Raw genomic sequence first — 14,707 nt, 5'->3', positions numbered from 1 at the left:
TGTTGGGCAACGGCGGCCGACTGCGTGTACTGCCACCGTTTACATTTCCAGGTCCGTGGGGAATAGTGCCATCGGGTGCCTACAGCGTGGGATAGACCTGGGGCAGGGTATCAGGATCAGTGCCTTCACCCACCTGAGGTCACTGACCTATAACTTGTGGGATAGACCTGGGGCAGGGTATCAGGATCAGTGCCTTCACCCTCCTGAGGTCGCTGACCTATAATTTGTGGGGACACCTGGGGCAGGGTATCAGGATCAGTGTCTTCACCCTCCTGAGGTCACTGACCTATAACTTGTGGGATAGACCTGGGGCAGGGTATCAGGATCAGTGCCTTCAGCCTCCTGAGGTCGCTGGCCTATAACTTGTGGGATAGACCTGGGGCAGGGTATCAGGATCAGTGCCTTCACCCTCCTGAGGTCACTGACCTATAACTTGTGGGGACACCTGGGGCAGGGTATCAGGATCAGTGCCTTCACCCTCCTGAGGTCACTGACCTATAATTTGTGGGGACACCTGGGGCAGGGTATCAGGATCAGTGCCTTCACCCTCCTGAGGTCACTGACCTATAACTTGTGGGATAGACCTGGGGCAGGGTATCAGGATCAGTGTCTTCACCCTCCTGAGGTCACTGACCTATAACTTGTGGGATAGACCTGGGGCAGGGTATCAGGATCAGTGCCTTCACCCTCCTGAGGTCACTGACCTATAACTTGTGGGATAGACCTGGGGCAGGGTATCAGGATCAGTGCCTTCACATTCCTGAATTCGCTCACTTGTTATTTTTGGGGACACTCTATTCCAGACATCTCACAACAACATTTTGTTCACAATCTTAATCGGTCCATTACATTGATTGCCGTGCATGCACTGTCTCTTTAAGTTCAGTTGGTTGCCGGTCTCCTTTAAGAGAACCCTGCTGGCTTTACTCCAATCAGATCCTTTGTTAGACACCACGTGTTGGTCCCTCAGTGTTGCATCTCGTGGTCTGGCCGCGGACATCTTTTTTTTCAGCCTCGCTGCCCCTCGCTGCAGCAGGGACTCCATCTTGCCTCTGTCCTCGAGGTCGACTGCCTTGATCCTTCTCTCCCGCGATTCTGCCACAAAAGCTGGACGAGTGCCTGTGAATTCGATCTTCCTCCCCAGGAGTCCTGCCACTGGAGCCGGGAAGGTTCGTTCCGGTCGGATCATTGCCACGTAGTGTGATGGATGGTCTGTGCCTCAGGTGCTGCGTTGGTCTGTTCTCTGGTGCCTGGCCCAAGCGAAGGTGAGGTTTTGCTCTGCCTCTGAGCACGGGGGACATCGATTGCTGGAGTGAAGAGGTCTTCCCATTTCCACTGGATCTTCCCCATCCACCTTCTTCCGAGTAGCGTTGGACCATCACCTGCAACAATCCACAGAGGTAACTTGAGCACCACGCCATTATGGATTACACTTACATCCGCACTACCCAGGACTGGGATCAGCTCCTTGGTGTAGGTGTGCAACTTTTCCTGTACTGGAACCAGCTCGGGTCGTTTTTCGTTCCATAGCCTCTCAAAGGCATCCCGGCTCATCACTGACTGGCTCGCTCCCGTGTCCACTTCCATGAAGACTGGAACGCAGTTTATCACTGGAGGACAATCGGTGGTGCAGGTATACACTCCATACACTTCTTCTTGGGGCTGAGCTGCCTCTCTGGCCAAATCATCATAGTCATTCTGGATTCAAAGTCATCTACCGACTCCTCTGCTAGATGGTGAGTCGTATTTCTTTTACACATACGCTGGAGGTGGCCCTTCATGTTACAGGCTTTGCACACTTACTCAGCAAACCGACACTGGTGAGCCCTATGGTTTCCTCCACAACGCCAGCATGGTGCTACTCAATTAGCACCCCTCGGTGGACTCTGAGTTCTGGAACCCTGAGGTCTGTGCTCTCTGCCCTGGACAGAGCCACGTTCTACAGTCTTGCCTGTGAAAGGCACCATTCTGTGTACAGTACTTGTCGGGTTTGAGTCCACAGGATGAATAATTTGCTTGGTGCTACAGGTCGGGGTCATGAACGCCTGACTGATGCTGATGGCCTTCTGCAGGTTGACTGTGGTGTCGGCAGATAATAGCTTGTGAAGGAGGCCCTCGTGGCCGATTCCTATAACGAAGATGTCCCGCAATGCTTCGCTGAGGTGTGTGCCGAAATCACACGGTGCCGCAAGTCTCCTGAGGTCGGCAGCATATTTTGCAATCTCCTGGCCCTCAGGTCTGTGGTGAGTGTAGAATCTGTGCCTGGCCGTGAGGATATTCTGTTTTGGTTAGTTAGAGTCGGTCGGCTCATCGTATGTCTTATCCTTGGCCTTCGTGGATGCCAGCAAGTCCCTGACGAGGCGGTAGGCCTCGGGCCCACAACTGGTCAGCAATATAGCCTTGTGCTTCTCCGCCAATGTGTCCGTCTCCCCTGCCAGCTCGTTTGCCATGAAATATTGCTCAAGCCTTTCCGTGAAGGCATCCCAATCATCACCCTCTGCGAAGTCTTTTAGTGTGCCAAAGGTAGCCATATTCTCATCACCAGTTGTTATGAATGACTCCACGAGGCAATGTGTTAGCCTCAAACTGTAGTGACCTTGGTCTTTTATTTGTAACTCCAGAGTGAGGCACAAGCATGGTGGGCAGCCTTTTATACTGGGCCCTGCACACCTATACAGGTGACCCTCAGGTCTCCCACCGCAGTGCCCTCTGGTGGACAGCCTCTGCCACAGGGGCAGGAAACCCTGGTCTCCTCCAGTTGCACCCTCTAGTGGTGCTAGTATAGTATATACACAGTGTAAACCTTAATGATAGTACATCAGGTAACAAGTCTCCATCTTATGCAACTATACAGTGACTACACAGAGAGTATATCTATAGTCTACATATATAACATCACTCTCCCCCAAGTCCTTTGTGTCGATTACATTTGCGCTATGTGCTCTGGCTTAGCTCTCTCCTGACTTAAGTGCCAATAGCCCTTGCACCTTGGCTGTGCTTTGGCTTGGCTCTCTCCCTGTTAACCCCCAAGTCCTTTTGCCACACTGAACTGTCAGCACCATCGCTCATACTTGGTTTATGCAATTCAGGAACCCTGCGGTTCACGTTCCAGCAGATGCACGCTTGCTGCCTCACATCGTTCAGCATTTGCTTTTTACCATTTTTCCACACAACTGAATTTGAAAACGACTGAGGCCTCAAAATTCCATTAGTATTCAACCAGTCTTCAGGACCAACAAGTAATGGACAGAACTTAGTGTCATACTGAGCGACAAAATTATCAAAAGGTGAATAAAAGCAAACCGAGTGGTGTGCATACTTACCCAGAACAAAGGCAGCCATGTAGTTTGAAATCTGTCCCATACCCACAAGGAAATTAAGAAGACAGAATATTTCCCAGTTTGGAGAGAATATTTGAAGTATGCCGAATCCAGTTTGTACAGCCATAGTTCCAAACAGAACGGCCTTTCTCCCGAACCTGCAAAGCAGAAGCAAATAAAGTTTCAACTATATACACTACTGCATAACTGCTAACATAAAAGAAAGACTTGCATTTATATAGCGCCTTTAATGATCATTGGACATCTCAAAGTACTTTACAATCAATGAAGTACTTTTGGAGTGTAGTCACTGTTGTAATGTGGGAAACGCAGCAGCCAATTTGCGCACAGAAAGCTCCCACACACAGCAATGTGATAATAGCCAGATCATTTTTTTTTGTTATGTTGATTGAGGGACACTGTAATGTCTGTAAGCTTGTAATGTTTTAGCTCCACACTGTGGATGTGGACATATTGGGTACTGCAACTGCAGAGTTAATAATAAACAGAACCAGGCAGATTCCGGAGGCTTCCGTGAGAGAGCTGCCTGCCATGTTGGAAGCTGTGTGTGCTTGTGCTCTGTGAAGATATCACATTTGGCGGTGAGATGGGATTTTTCGGATGATTTAAAGCTTAAATTTTGTTGGTGAAGGATTCAGCCAGCCGAAGTTTCTATCTTTGGAAAAAAGCTACAAAAATCTGAGGTAAAAAACAGCACATGGTGTGAACAGCTAGAGATTAAAATGACAGGTGTAATGGGACATTTGGGGGAATATAGACACGACCGGTAACGTTTTAAAGCGTATGTGGATCGGCTAGAAATGTATTTCACTGCAAATTACATAATCGAAGTTCCAGACAATGCAGTCCAGAACCGGGCTGTGTTTGAGCGTAAGAAAGCGATCTTCTTATCGGAGGTGGGTCCGGCATTGTACAAAACTCTTGTAAATCTGCTTGTGCCTGACGAGTCACAGGACACAACGCTTAAAGAGATTTTAATGAAGCTGGAGCAGCATTATAATTCCAAAGCATTAGAAATTTCTGAAAGCTATCGTTTCGGGATTCGGAATCAAAAGGCTGACGAAAGTATCAGTGATTACATCATAGCATTAAAAAAGCTATCGATGCACTGTAATTTTAGAAACTTTCAAAACCGAGCATTAGGGGATCGTTTTGTTTGTGGGGTGAAAAATGATGCGATCAGAAGGAAGTTATTGATGACAGATGACTTGACTTTTGAGATTGCTTGTCAGACAGCGAGGTTGATGGGCATGGCCGAACAATATTCCCAAGAATGAAATAATGATTACGGTCATCAGTCAACTGAGGTAAATCACCCGCTGGTTCAGTTAAAAGACGGTGGGGGCCCAAACTCTCAGAAACTGGAAATTCTACCAGAGCGTCGAAGTCGTGCTATAGGTGCCTCGGACAACACATTGCTCAAAGTTGTCCACACGTGAAGGCAGAGTGTTTCTTCTGCAGAAAGACTGGGCATCTTGCGAAGGCATGCCGACTGAAGAGTAAAGCAGCTTCCAAAGTTATGAGTCCAGCGTTCAAAGCTATGAGTAGAAAACCCAAGAGACTACATAGCATGGAAGAACAACAACAGGACGAGGAGATGTTAGAATTACACATCATCAGGAGCACGAGGTTAACGGACAGCGATTCGGAAAGTATCAAAATCCACATACATGTTGCAGGATTCAAGATACCAATGGAAATTGACACGGATGCATCCGTGAGTGTAGTACCGGAGTCACTGTACCGGGACAAATTACGTGATTTCCAACTGGAGAAATCCAAGATAGAGCTGCGAGGCTACTCGGGAGAGAAAATTCCTGTGGTAGGTCGTATCACCATACCGATGAAATATAAAGATCAATTTCAGAACTTGCCTCTAATAGTAGTGAAAGGAGACAAGTCTGCCTTACTAGGAAGAAATTGGGTGAGCTCACTGAAGCTGGATTGGAGTAAGATTTTCTGTGTGGAAGCAAGATTTTCATCAACGGATGAGGTTATCAAGCAGTATCCGAAGGTGTTCTGTGAAACGGGCAGTCCGATCCTCAGCTTCAAGGCGAGTGTCAGGGTACAGAAGGATGCTAGATCGGTTTACTACAAGCCACGTTCCGTACGATATGCACTCAAGGAGAAAGTTGAGCAAGAACTCAAAAGACTAGAGACTGAGAACATTATTTGTAAGATAGATCCATGTAATTGGGCTACACCCATTGTTGTTGTACCTAAGTCCGATGGTAAGGTAAGATTGTGTGATGATTATAAAGTAACCGTAAACCAGGTTCCAGAGGGTAATGTCCCCAATACATTGCCGAATATAGAAGATTTGTTCACAACACTGGTTACCCCGTATTTTGAGGCTGTGCCCCCGAGTTCTAGTCTCCCCGACCAGTGGAAACAACCTCTCTGCCTCTATCTTGTCTATCCCTTTCATTATTTTAAATGTTTCTATAAGATCTTAGCCCATTCTGAACTCCAACGAGTAAAGACCCAGTCTACTCAATCTATCATCATAAAGTAACCCCCTCATCTCCGGAATCAGCCTAGTGAATCATCTCTGTACCCTCTCCAAAGCCAGTATATCCTTCCTTAAGTAAGGTGACCAAAACTGCACGCAGTACTCCAGGTGCGGCCTCACCAATACTCTATACAGTTGCAGAATGATCTCCCTGCTTTTGTATTCCATCCCTCTCGCAATGAAGGCCAACATTCCATTCGCCTTCCTGATTACCTGCTGCACCTGAAAACTAACTTTTTGAGATTCATGCTAACTGCAAGGCGATCTCCGCCTCCTTAAGAACTGGCGCCCGGTCTCCCTCCTCAGCACGGACTACAAAATCTTCGCCAGGGCGATGTCTGCTCGCCTTGGTGCCGTGCTGGACCACATGATCCACCCCGACCAGTCCTACACGGTCCCGGGCCGGACAATCCACGATAACATCCATCTGGTCCGGGACCTCATCAATTGTTCCCAGGAGGCTGGTCTGTCGGTCGCCTTCCTATCCCTCGACCAAGAGAAGGCGTTCGACAGGGTGGATCACGACTATCTGCTCGGAACTCTGCGTGCTTTCGGGTTCGGGACGCATTTCGTCGCCCGGATGCGACTTTTGTACGCCGCCGCGGAGTGTCTGATTAAGGTTAACGGGTCCTTGACGGCGCCCCTTCGCTTTAGGAGAGGGGTGCGCCAGGGATGCCCCATGTCCGGCCAGTTATACGCCGTTTGCGTGGAGCCTTTCCTGCGCCTCTTGCGGACGAGGTTGACGGGACTGGCTCTGCAAGGGCCGGGCGTGGAGGTCGTCCTCTCGGCTTACGCCGATGACGTGCTCCTCGCGATAGAGGATCCCGCTGACCTGCGGAGGATGCGTGAGTGCCAGGAGATTTACTCGGCCGCGTCCTCCGCCAGTATCAACTGGGAGAAATGTTCCGGACTCCTGGTGGGTCAGTGGCGGGTGGACTCCCTGCCGGAGGAGCTCAGGCCTTTTGCCTGGAGCACGACCCATCTCCTCTATCTGGGAGTCTACCTTAGCCCCGACGAGGGAGCCTGGCCGGCGAACTGGCAGGAGCTGGAGGCCAAGGTCGCCGCTCGCCTAGGGCGCTGGACAGGACTGCTCCGAGTGCTGTCCTACAGGGGTCGAGCGCTAGTCATAAACCAGCTGGTGGCCGCAATGCTGTGGTACCGGCTGGTCACTTTGATCCCTCCCCCTGCGTTTGTCGCCAAGATACAGAAGAAGCTGGTGGACTTCTTCTGGAACAACAGGAAGCACTGGGTCTCTGCTGCGGTCTTGAGTCTCCCGCTTGAGGAGGGCGGTCAGTCGTTGGTGTGCGTCAGCGCCCAGCTCGCGACTTTCCGTCTTCAGACCCTGCAGAGATACCTTTACGTCGAGCCCCCTCCTAGGTGGTGCGCTCTGGCGACGTATTTCTTCCGCCAGCAGCGCGACCTCAATTATGACACGCAGCTCCTGTTTGTGAACTTGGGGGGTGCCAGGACCGCCCTCCGGGAGCTGCCTGTCTTTTACAGGGAACTCATCAGGGTCTGGAACAAAGTCTCCACCAAGCGCAGCTCTCCGCCGGCTGGAGTGGCGGCCGTCCTGCAGGAGCCGCTGCTCGGGAATCCGTACCTCCACGACCGAGGTTTTATGTGGCGGTCGGAAGAGAGGGCTGTGGCTGGTGAGGTGACCAGGGTCAGGGACCTGCTCGATGGCGGAGGAGCGGGCTGGATGGCGCCAGACACGCTGGCGCGGCGCCTAAACTCTGCCAATGTCCGCCACGCGGCCGATGCCATCGAGTCGCTAAAAACAGCTCTGGGCCCTGACTCCGTTAGGTGCATCGAGGAGGCTCAAGCATGTGGGGAGATCCCGTCCGAACTGACCCCGGTCCGGACGGAATTCCTCATCGGCGCCAAACCCCGGAACCTCCCTCGGGGGCCGGCGCCTCACAACTTGAGCCGCCTCGGGGAAATCCCCTCCGTGCCTTTCAGTTCCGCGCGGAGGGGTTTCCTGTACGGGCTGCTCCTGCACACTCTCAACTTTGCCATCCTCGCCGGCCGTCCGGACACGCCATGGCGTACCATCTTGCCGTCCGGAGGAGGCGGGGGTCCCCGATGGAGGGCACTCTACGCAGGGGTCCTCCCACTATTCATCGGGGACTTGTCCTGGAGGGTGGTGCACGGAGCAGTGCCGTGCCATAAATTTTTAAGCCGGTTCACGGACTCTCAGGCCGCCTGCAATTTCTGCGGTCTATAGGAGTCCGTGTTCCATGTTTTTATTGAGTGCACGAGGTTGCAGCCCCTGTTCGATTATTTGAAGGGGCTGCTCCTGAAATTCTGGCTGCACTTCAGTCCCACTCTCCTGATCTTTGGGCACCCTGTGCGGAGGGGAGCGGGTAGGTCCGAAGGCCACCTCGTAGGACTGCTCCTGGGCACGGCCAAGGGTGCCATCAGCCGGTCCAGGCAGCGGGCGGTCGAGGGGGTCGTTCAACCTGAATGCCTGCCTCTCTTCCGCTCTTGCATCCGGTCCAGGGTGTCCTTGGAGATGGAGCACGCGGTGTCCACCGGTACGCTCGCGGCCTTCCGCGAGAGGTGGGCACCGGAGGGACTGGAGTGCATCCTCACGCCCGGCAACCAAATTTTAATTTGATTTTACATTTTAAAGTTTAATTTGTTTTAATTGCCGGTGCTTTTAGTGTCCCCTTCCCTTTTATAGGGGGCACTGGAAAAATGTGATTTTAGCGCCCAAAAAAAAACCAAAAAAAAAAATGAAAAACACAAAAAAAAAAAGGGCCTTGTAAATGTCTGGTGTGTCACCCAGGGCGGGTGGCACGATTTAATGTTTTATGTTTTTGCAGGTAGACTCTAAAAGAGTTTCATGCTAACTGCAAGGCGATCTCCGCCTCCTTAAGAACTGGCGCCCGGTCTCCCTCCTCAGCACGGACTACAAAATCTTCGCCAGGGCGATGTCTGCTCGCCTTGGTGCCGTGCTGGACCACATGATCCACCCCGACCAGTCTTACACGGTCCCGGGCCGGACAATCCACGATAACATCCATCTGGTCCGGGACCTCATCCATTGTTCCCAGGAGGCTGGTCTGTCGGTCGCCTTCCTATCCCTCGACCAAGAGAAGGCGTTCGACAGGGTGGATCACGACTATCTGTTCGGAACTCTGCGCGCTTTCTGGTTCGGGACGCATTTCGTCGCCCGGATCCGACATTTGTACGCCGCCGCGGAGTGTCTGATTAAGGTGAACGGGTCCTTGACGGCACCCCTTCGCTTTAGGAGAGGGGTGCGCCAGGGATGCCCCATGTCCGGCCAGTTATACGCCGTTTGCGTGGAGCCTTTCCTGCGCCTCTTGCGGACGAGGTTGACGGGACTGGCTCTGCAAGGGCCGGGCGTGGAGGTCGTCCTCTCGGCTTACGCCGATGACGTGCTCCTCGCAGTAGAGGATCCCGCTGACCTGCGGAGGATGCGTGAGTGCCAGGAGATTTACTCAGCCGCGTCCTCCGCCAGGATCAACTGGGAGAAATGTTCCGGACTCCTGGTGGGTCAGTGGCGGGTGGACTCCCTGCCGGAGGAGCTCAGGCCTTTTGCCTGGAGCACGACCCATCTCCTCTATCTGGGAGTCTACCTTAGCCCCGACGAGGGAGCCTGGCCGGCGAACTGGCAGGAGCTGGAGGCCAAGGTCGCCGCTCGCCTTGGGCGCTGGACAGGACTGCTCCGAGCGCTAGTCATAAACCAGCTGGTGGCCGCAATGTTGTGGTACCGGCTGGTCACTTTGACCCCTCCCCCTGCGTTTGTCGCCAAGATACAGAAGAAGCTGGTGGACTTCTTCTGGAACAACAGGAAGCACTGGGTCTCTGCTGCGGTCTTGAGTCTCCCGCTTGAGGAGGGCGGTCAGTCGTTGGTGTGCGTCAGCGCCCAGCTCGCGACTTTCCGTCTTCAGACCTTGCAGAGATACCTTTACGTCGAGCCCCTTCCTAGGTGGTGTGCTCTGGCGAGGTATTTCTTCCGCCAGCAGCGCTACCTCAATTATGACACGCAGCTCCTGTTTGTGAACTTGGGGGGTGCCAGGACCGCCCTCCGGGAGCTGCCTGTCTTTTACAGGGAACTCATCAGGGTCTGGAACAAAGTCTCCACCAAGCGCAGCTCTCCGCCGGCTGGAGTGGCGGCCGTCCTGCAGGAACCGCTGCTCGGGAATCCGTACCTCCACGGCCGAGGTTTTATGTGGCGGTCGGAAGAGAGGGCTGTGGCTGGTGAGGTGACCAGGGTCAGGGACCTGCTCGATGGCGGAGGAGCGGGCTGGATGGCGCCAGACACGCTGGCGCGGCGCCTAAATTCTGCCAACGTCCGCCACGCGGCCGATGCCATCGAGTCGCTAAAAACAGCTCTGGGCCCTGACTCCGTTAGGTGCATCGAGGAGGCTCAAGCACGTGGGGAGATCCCGTCCGAACTGACCCCCGTCCGGACGGAATTCCTCATCGGCGCCAAACCCCGGAACCTCCCTCGGGGGCCGGCGCCTCACAACTTGAGCCGCCTCGGGGAAATCCCCTCCGTGCCTTTCAGTTCCGCGCGGAGGGGTTTCCTGTACGGGCTGCTCCTGCACACTCTCAACTTTGCCATCCTCTCCAGCCGTCCGGACACGCCATGGCGTACCATCTTGCCATCCGGAGGAGGCGGGGGTCCCCGATGGAGGGTACTCTATGCAGGGGTCCTCCCACTATTCATCGGGGACTTGGCCTGGAGGGTGGTGCACGGAGCAGTGCCGTGCAACAAATTTTTAAGCCGGTTCACGGACTCCCAGGCCGCCTGCAATTTCTGCGGTCTGGAGGAGTCCGTGTTCCATGTTTTTATCGAGTGCACGAGGTTGCAGCCCCTGTTCCATTATTTGAAGGGGCTGCTCCTGAAATTCTGGCTGCACTTCAGTCCCACTCTCCTGATCTTTGGGCACCCTGTGCGGAGGGGAGCGGGTAGGTCCAAAGGCCTCCTCGTAGGACTGCTCCTGGGCACGGCCAAGGGTGCCATCAGCCGGTCCAGGCAGCGGGCGGTCGAGGGGGTCGTTCAACCTGACTGCCTGCCTCTCTTCCGCTCTTACATCCGGTCCAGGGTGTCCTTGGAGATGGAGCACGCGGTGACCACCGGTACGCTCGCGGCCTTCCGCGAGAGGTGGGCACCGGAGGGACTGGAGTGCATCATCACGCCCGGCAACCAAATTTTAATTTGATTTTACGTTTTAAAGTTTATTTTGTTTTAATTGCCGGTGCTTTTAGTGTCCCCTTCCCTTTTTTAGGGGGCACTGGAAAAATGTGATTTTAGCGCCCAAAAAAAAAAACAAAAAAAAAATGAAAAACACAAAAAAAAAACAAAAAAAGGAAAAAAGGGCCTTGTAAATGTCTGGTGTGTCACCCAGGTCGGGTGGCATGGTTTAATGTTTTATGTTTTTGCAGGTGAACTCCAAAAAGAGTTTCATGCTAACTGCAAGGCAATCTCCGCTTCCTTAAGAACTGGCGCCCGGTCTCCCTCCTCAGCACGGACTACAAAATCTTCGCCAGGGCGATGTCTGCTCGCCTTGGTGCCGTGCTGGACCACATGATCCACCCCGACCAGTCCTACACGGTCCCGGGCCGGACAATCCACGATAACATCCATCTGGTCCGGGACCTCATCCATTGTTCCCAGGAGGCTGGTCTGTCGGTCGCCTTCCTATCCCTCGACCAAGAGAAGGCGTTCGACAGGGTGGATCACGACTATCTGCTCGGAACTCTGCGCGCTTTCGGGTTCGGGACGCATTTCGTCGCCCGGATCCGACTTTTGTACGCCGCCGCGGAGTGTCTGATTAAGGTTAACGGGTCCTTGACGGCACCCCTTCGCTTTAGGAGAGGGGTGCGCCAGGGATGCCCCATGTCCGGCCAGTTATACGCCGTTTGCGTGGAGCCTTTCCTGCGCCTCTTGCGGACGAGGTTGACGGGACTGGCTCTGCAAGGACCGGGCGTGGAGGTCGTCCTCTCGGCTTACGCCGATGACGTGCTCCTCGCGGTAGAGGATCCCGCTGACCTGCGGAGGATGCGTGAGTGCCAGGAGATTTACTCGGCCGCGTCCTCCGCCAGGATCAACTGGGAGAAATGTTCCGGACTCCTGGTGGGTCAGTGGCGGGTGGACTCCCTGCCGGAGGAGCTCAGGCCTTTTGCCTGGAGCACGACCCATCTCCTCTATCTGGGAGTCTACCTTAGCCCCGACGAGGGAGCCTGGCCGGCGAACTGGCAGGAGCTGGAGGCCAAGGTCGCCGCTCGCCTAGGGCGCTGGACAGGACTGCTCCGAGTGCTGTCCTACAGGGGTCAAGCGCGAGTCATAAACCAGCTGGTGGCCGCAATGTTGTGGTACCGGCTGCTCACTTTGACCCCTCCCCCTGCGTTTGTCGCCAAGATACAGAAGAAGCTGGTGGACTTCTTCTGGAACAACAGGAAGCACTGGGTCTCTGCTGCGGTCTTGAGTCTCCCGCTTGAGGAGGGCGGTCAGTCGTTGGTGTGCGTCAGCGCCCAGCTCGCGACTTTCCGTCTTCAGACCCTGCAGAGATACCTTTACGTCAAGCCCCCTCCTAGGTGGTGCGCTCTGGCGAGGTATTTCTTCCGCCAGCAGCGCGACCTCAGTTATGACACGCAGCTCCTGTTTGTGAACTTGGGGGGTGCCAGGAACGCCTTCCGGGAGCTGCCTGTCTTTTACAGGGAACTCATCAGGGTCTGGAACAAAGTCTCCACCAAGCGCAGCTCTCCGCCGGCTGGAGTGGCGGCCGTCCTGCAGGAGCCGCTGCTCGGGAATCCGTACCTCCACGACCGAGGTTTTATGTGGCGGTCGGAAGAGAGGGCTGTGGCTGGTGAGGTGACCAGGGTCAGGGACCTGCTCGATGGCGGAGGAGCGGGCTGGATGGCACCAGACACGCTGGCGCGGCGCCTAAACTCTGCCAACGTCCGCCACGCGGCCGATGCCATCGAGTCGCTAAAAACAGCTCTGGGCCCTGACTCCGTTAGGTGCATCGAGGAGGCTCAAGCACGTGGGGAGATCCCGTCCGTACTGACCCCGGTCCGGACGGAATTCCTCATCGGCGCCAAACCCCGGAACCTCCCTCGGGGGCCGGCGCCTCACAACTTGAGCCGCCTCGGGGAAATCCCCTCCGTGCCTTTCAGTTCCGCGCGGAGGGGTTTCCTGTACGGGCTGCTCCTGCACACTCTCAACTTTGCCATCCTCTCCGGCCGTCCGGACACGCCATGGCGTACCATCTTGCCATCCGGAGGAGGCGGGGGTCCCCGATGGAGGGCACTCTACGCAGGGGTCCTCCCACTATTCATCGGGGACTTGGCCTGGAGGGTGGTGCACGGAGCAGTGCCGTGCCATAAATTTTTAAGCCGGTTCACGGACTCCCAGACTGCCTGCAATTTCTGCGGTCTGGAGGAGTCCGTGTTCCATGTTTTTATCGAGTGCACAAGGTTGCAGCCCCTGTTCCATTATTTGAAGGGGCTGCTCCTGAAATTCTGGCTGCACTTCAGTCCCACTCTCCTGATCTTTGGGCACCCTGTGCGGAGGGGAGCGGGTAGGTCCAAAGGCCTCCTCGTAGGACTGCTCCTGGGCACGGCCAAGGGTGCCATCAGCCGGTCCAGGCAGCGGGCGGTCGTGGGGGTCGTTCAACCTGACTGCCTGCCTCTCTTCCGCTCTTACATCCGGTCCAGGGTGTCCTTGGAGATGGAGCACGCGGTGACCACCGGTACGCTCGCGGCCTTCCGCGAGAGGTGGGCACCGGAGGGACTGGAGTGCATCATCACGCCCGGCAACCAAATTTTAATTTGATTTTACGTTTTAAAGTTTATTTTGTTTTAATTGCCGGTGCTTTTAGTGTCCCCTTCCCTTTTTTAGGGGGCACTGGAAAATTGTGATTTTAGTGCCCAAAAAAAAAAGAAAAAGAAAAACTCAAAAAAAACAAAAAAAGGAAAAAAAAGGGCCTTGTAAATGTCTGGTGTGTCACCCAGGGCGGGTGGCACGATTTAATGTTTTATGTTTTTGCAGGTAGACTCTAAAAGAGTTTCATGCTAACTGCAAGGCGATCTCCGCCTCCTTAAGAACTGGCGCCCGGTCTCCCTCCTCAGCACGGACTACAAAATCTTCGCCAGGGCGATGTCTGCTCGCCTTGGTGCCGTGCTGGACCACATGATCCACCCCGACCAGTCCTACACGGTCCCGGGCCGGACAATCCACGATAACATCCATCTGGTCCGGGACCTCATCCATTGTTCCCAGGAGGCTGGTCTGTCGGTCGCCTTCCTATCTCTCGACCAAGAGAAGGCGTTCGACAGGGTGGATCACGACTATCTGCTCGGAACTCTGCGCGCTTTCGGGTTCGGGACGCATTTCGTCGCCCAGATCCGACTTTTGTATGCCGCCGCGGAGTGTCTGATTAAGGTTAACGGGTCCTTGACGGCACCCCTTCGCTTTAGGAGAGGGGTGCGCCAGGGATGCCCCATGTCCGGCCAGTTATACGCCGTTTGCGTGGAGCCTTTCCTGCGCCTCTTGCGGACGAGGTTGACGGGACTGGCTCTGCAAGGGCCGGGCGTGGAGGTCGTCCTCTCGGCTTACGCCGATGACGTGCTCCTCGCAGTAGAGGATCCCGCTGACCTGCGGAGGATGCGTGAGTGCCAGGAGATTTACTCGGCCGCGTCCTCCGCCAGGATCAACTGGGAGAAATGTTCCGGACTCCTGGTGGGTCAGTGGCGGGTGGACTCCCTGCCGGAGGAGCTCAGGCCTTTTGCCTGGAGCACGACCCATCTCCTCTATCTGGGAGTCTATCTTAGCCCCGACGAGGGAGCCTGGCCGGCGAACTGGCAGGAGCTGGAGGCC

At 54.7% G+C, this 14,707-nt stretch overlaps 1 protein-coding gene across 1 annotated transcript in view; it reads right to left on the bottom strand.

The window, feature by feature from the left end:
* LOC139250546 (organic cation/carnitine transporter 2-like) overlaps nt 1–14,707 on the bottom strand; it is a 336,028-nt gene that overhangs the window by 275,474 nt on the left and 45,847 nt on the right. Inside the window, exon 3 of the mRNA XM_070872923.1 lies at nt 3,324–3,478. Coding sequence (XP_070729024.1) covers nt 3,324–3,478 — 155 coding nt within the window. The remainder of the gene's footprint in view (nt 1–3,323; nt 3,479–14,707) is intronic.

Source organism: Pristiophorus japonicus, unplaced genomic scaffold, assembly GCF_044704955.1.
Source record: "Pristiophorus japonicus isolate sPriJap1 unplaced genomic scaffold, sPriJap1.hap1 HAP1_SCAFFOLD_388, whole genome shotgun sequence".
In the NCBI taxonomy this organism is placed as follows: domain Eukaryota; kingdom Metazoa; phylum Chordata; class Chondrichthyes; family Pristiophoridae; genus Pristiophorus; species Pristiophorus japonicus.
Note: the sequence above shows the minus strand (reverse complement) of the source record. Positions and strands in the feature narration are given on the sequence as shown.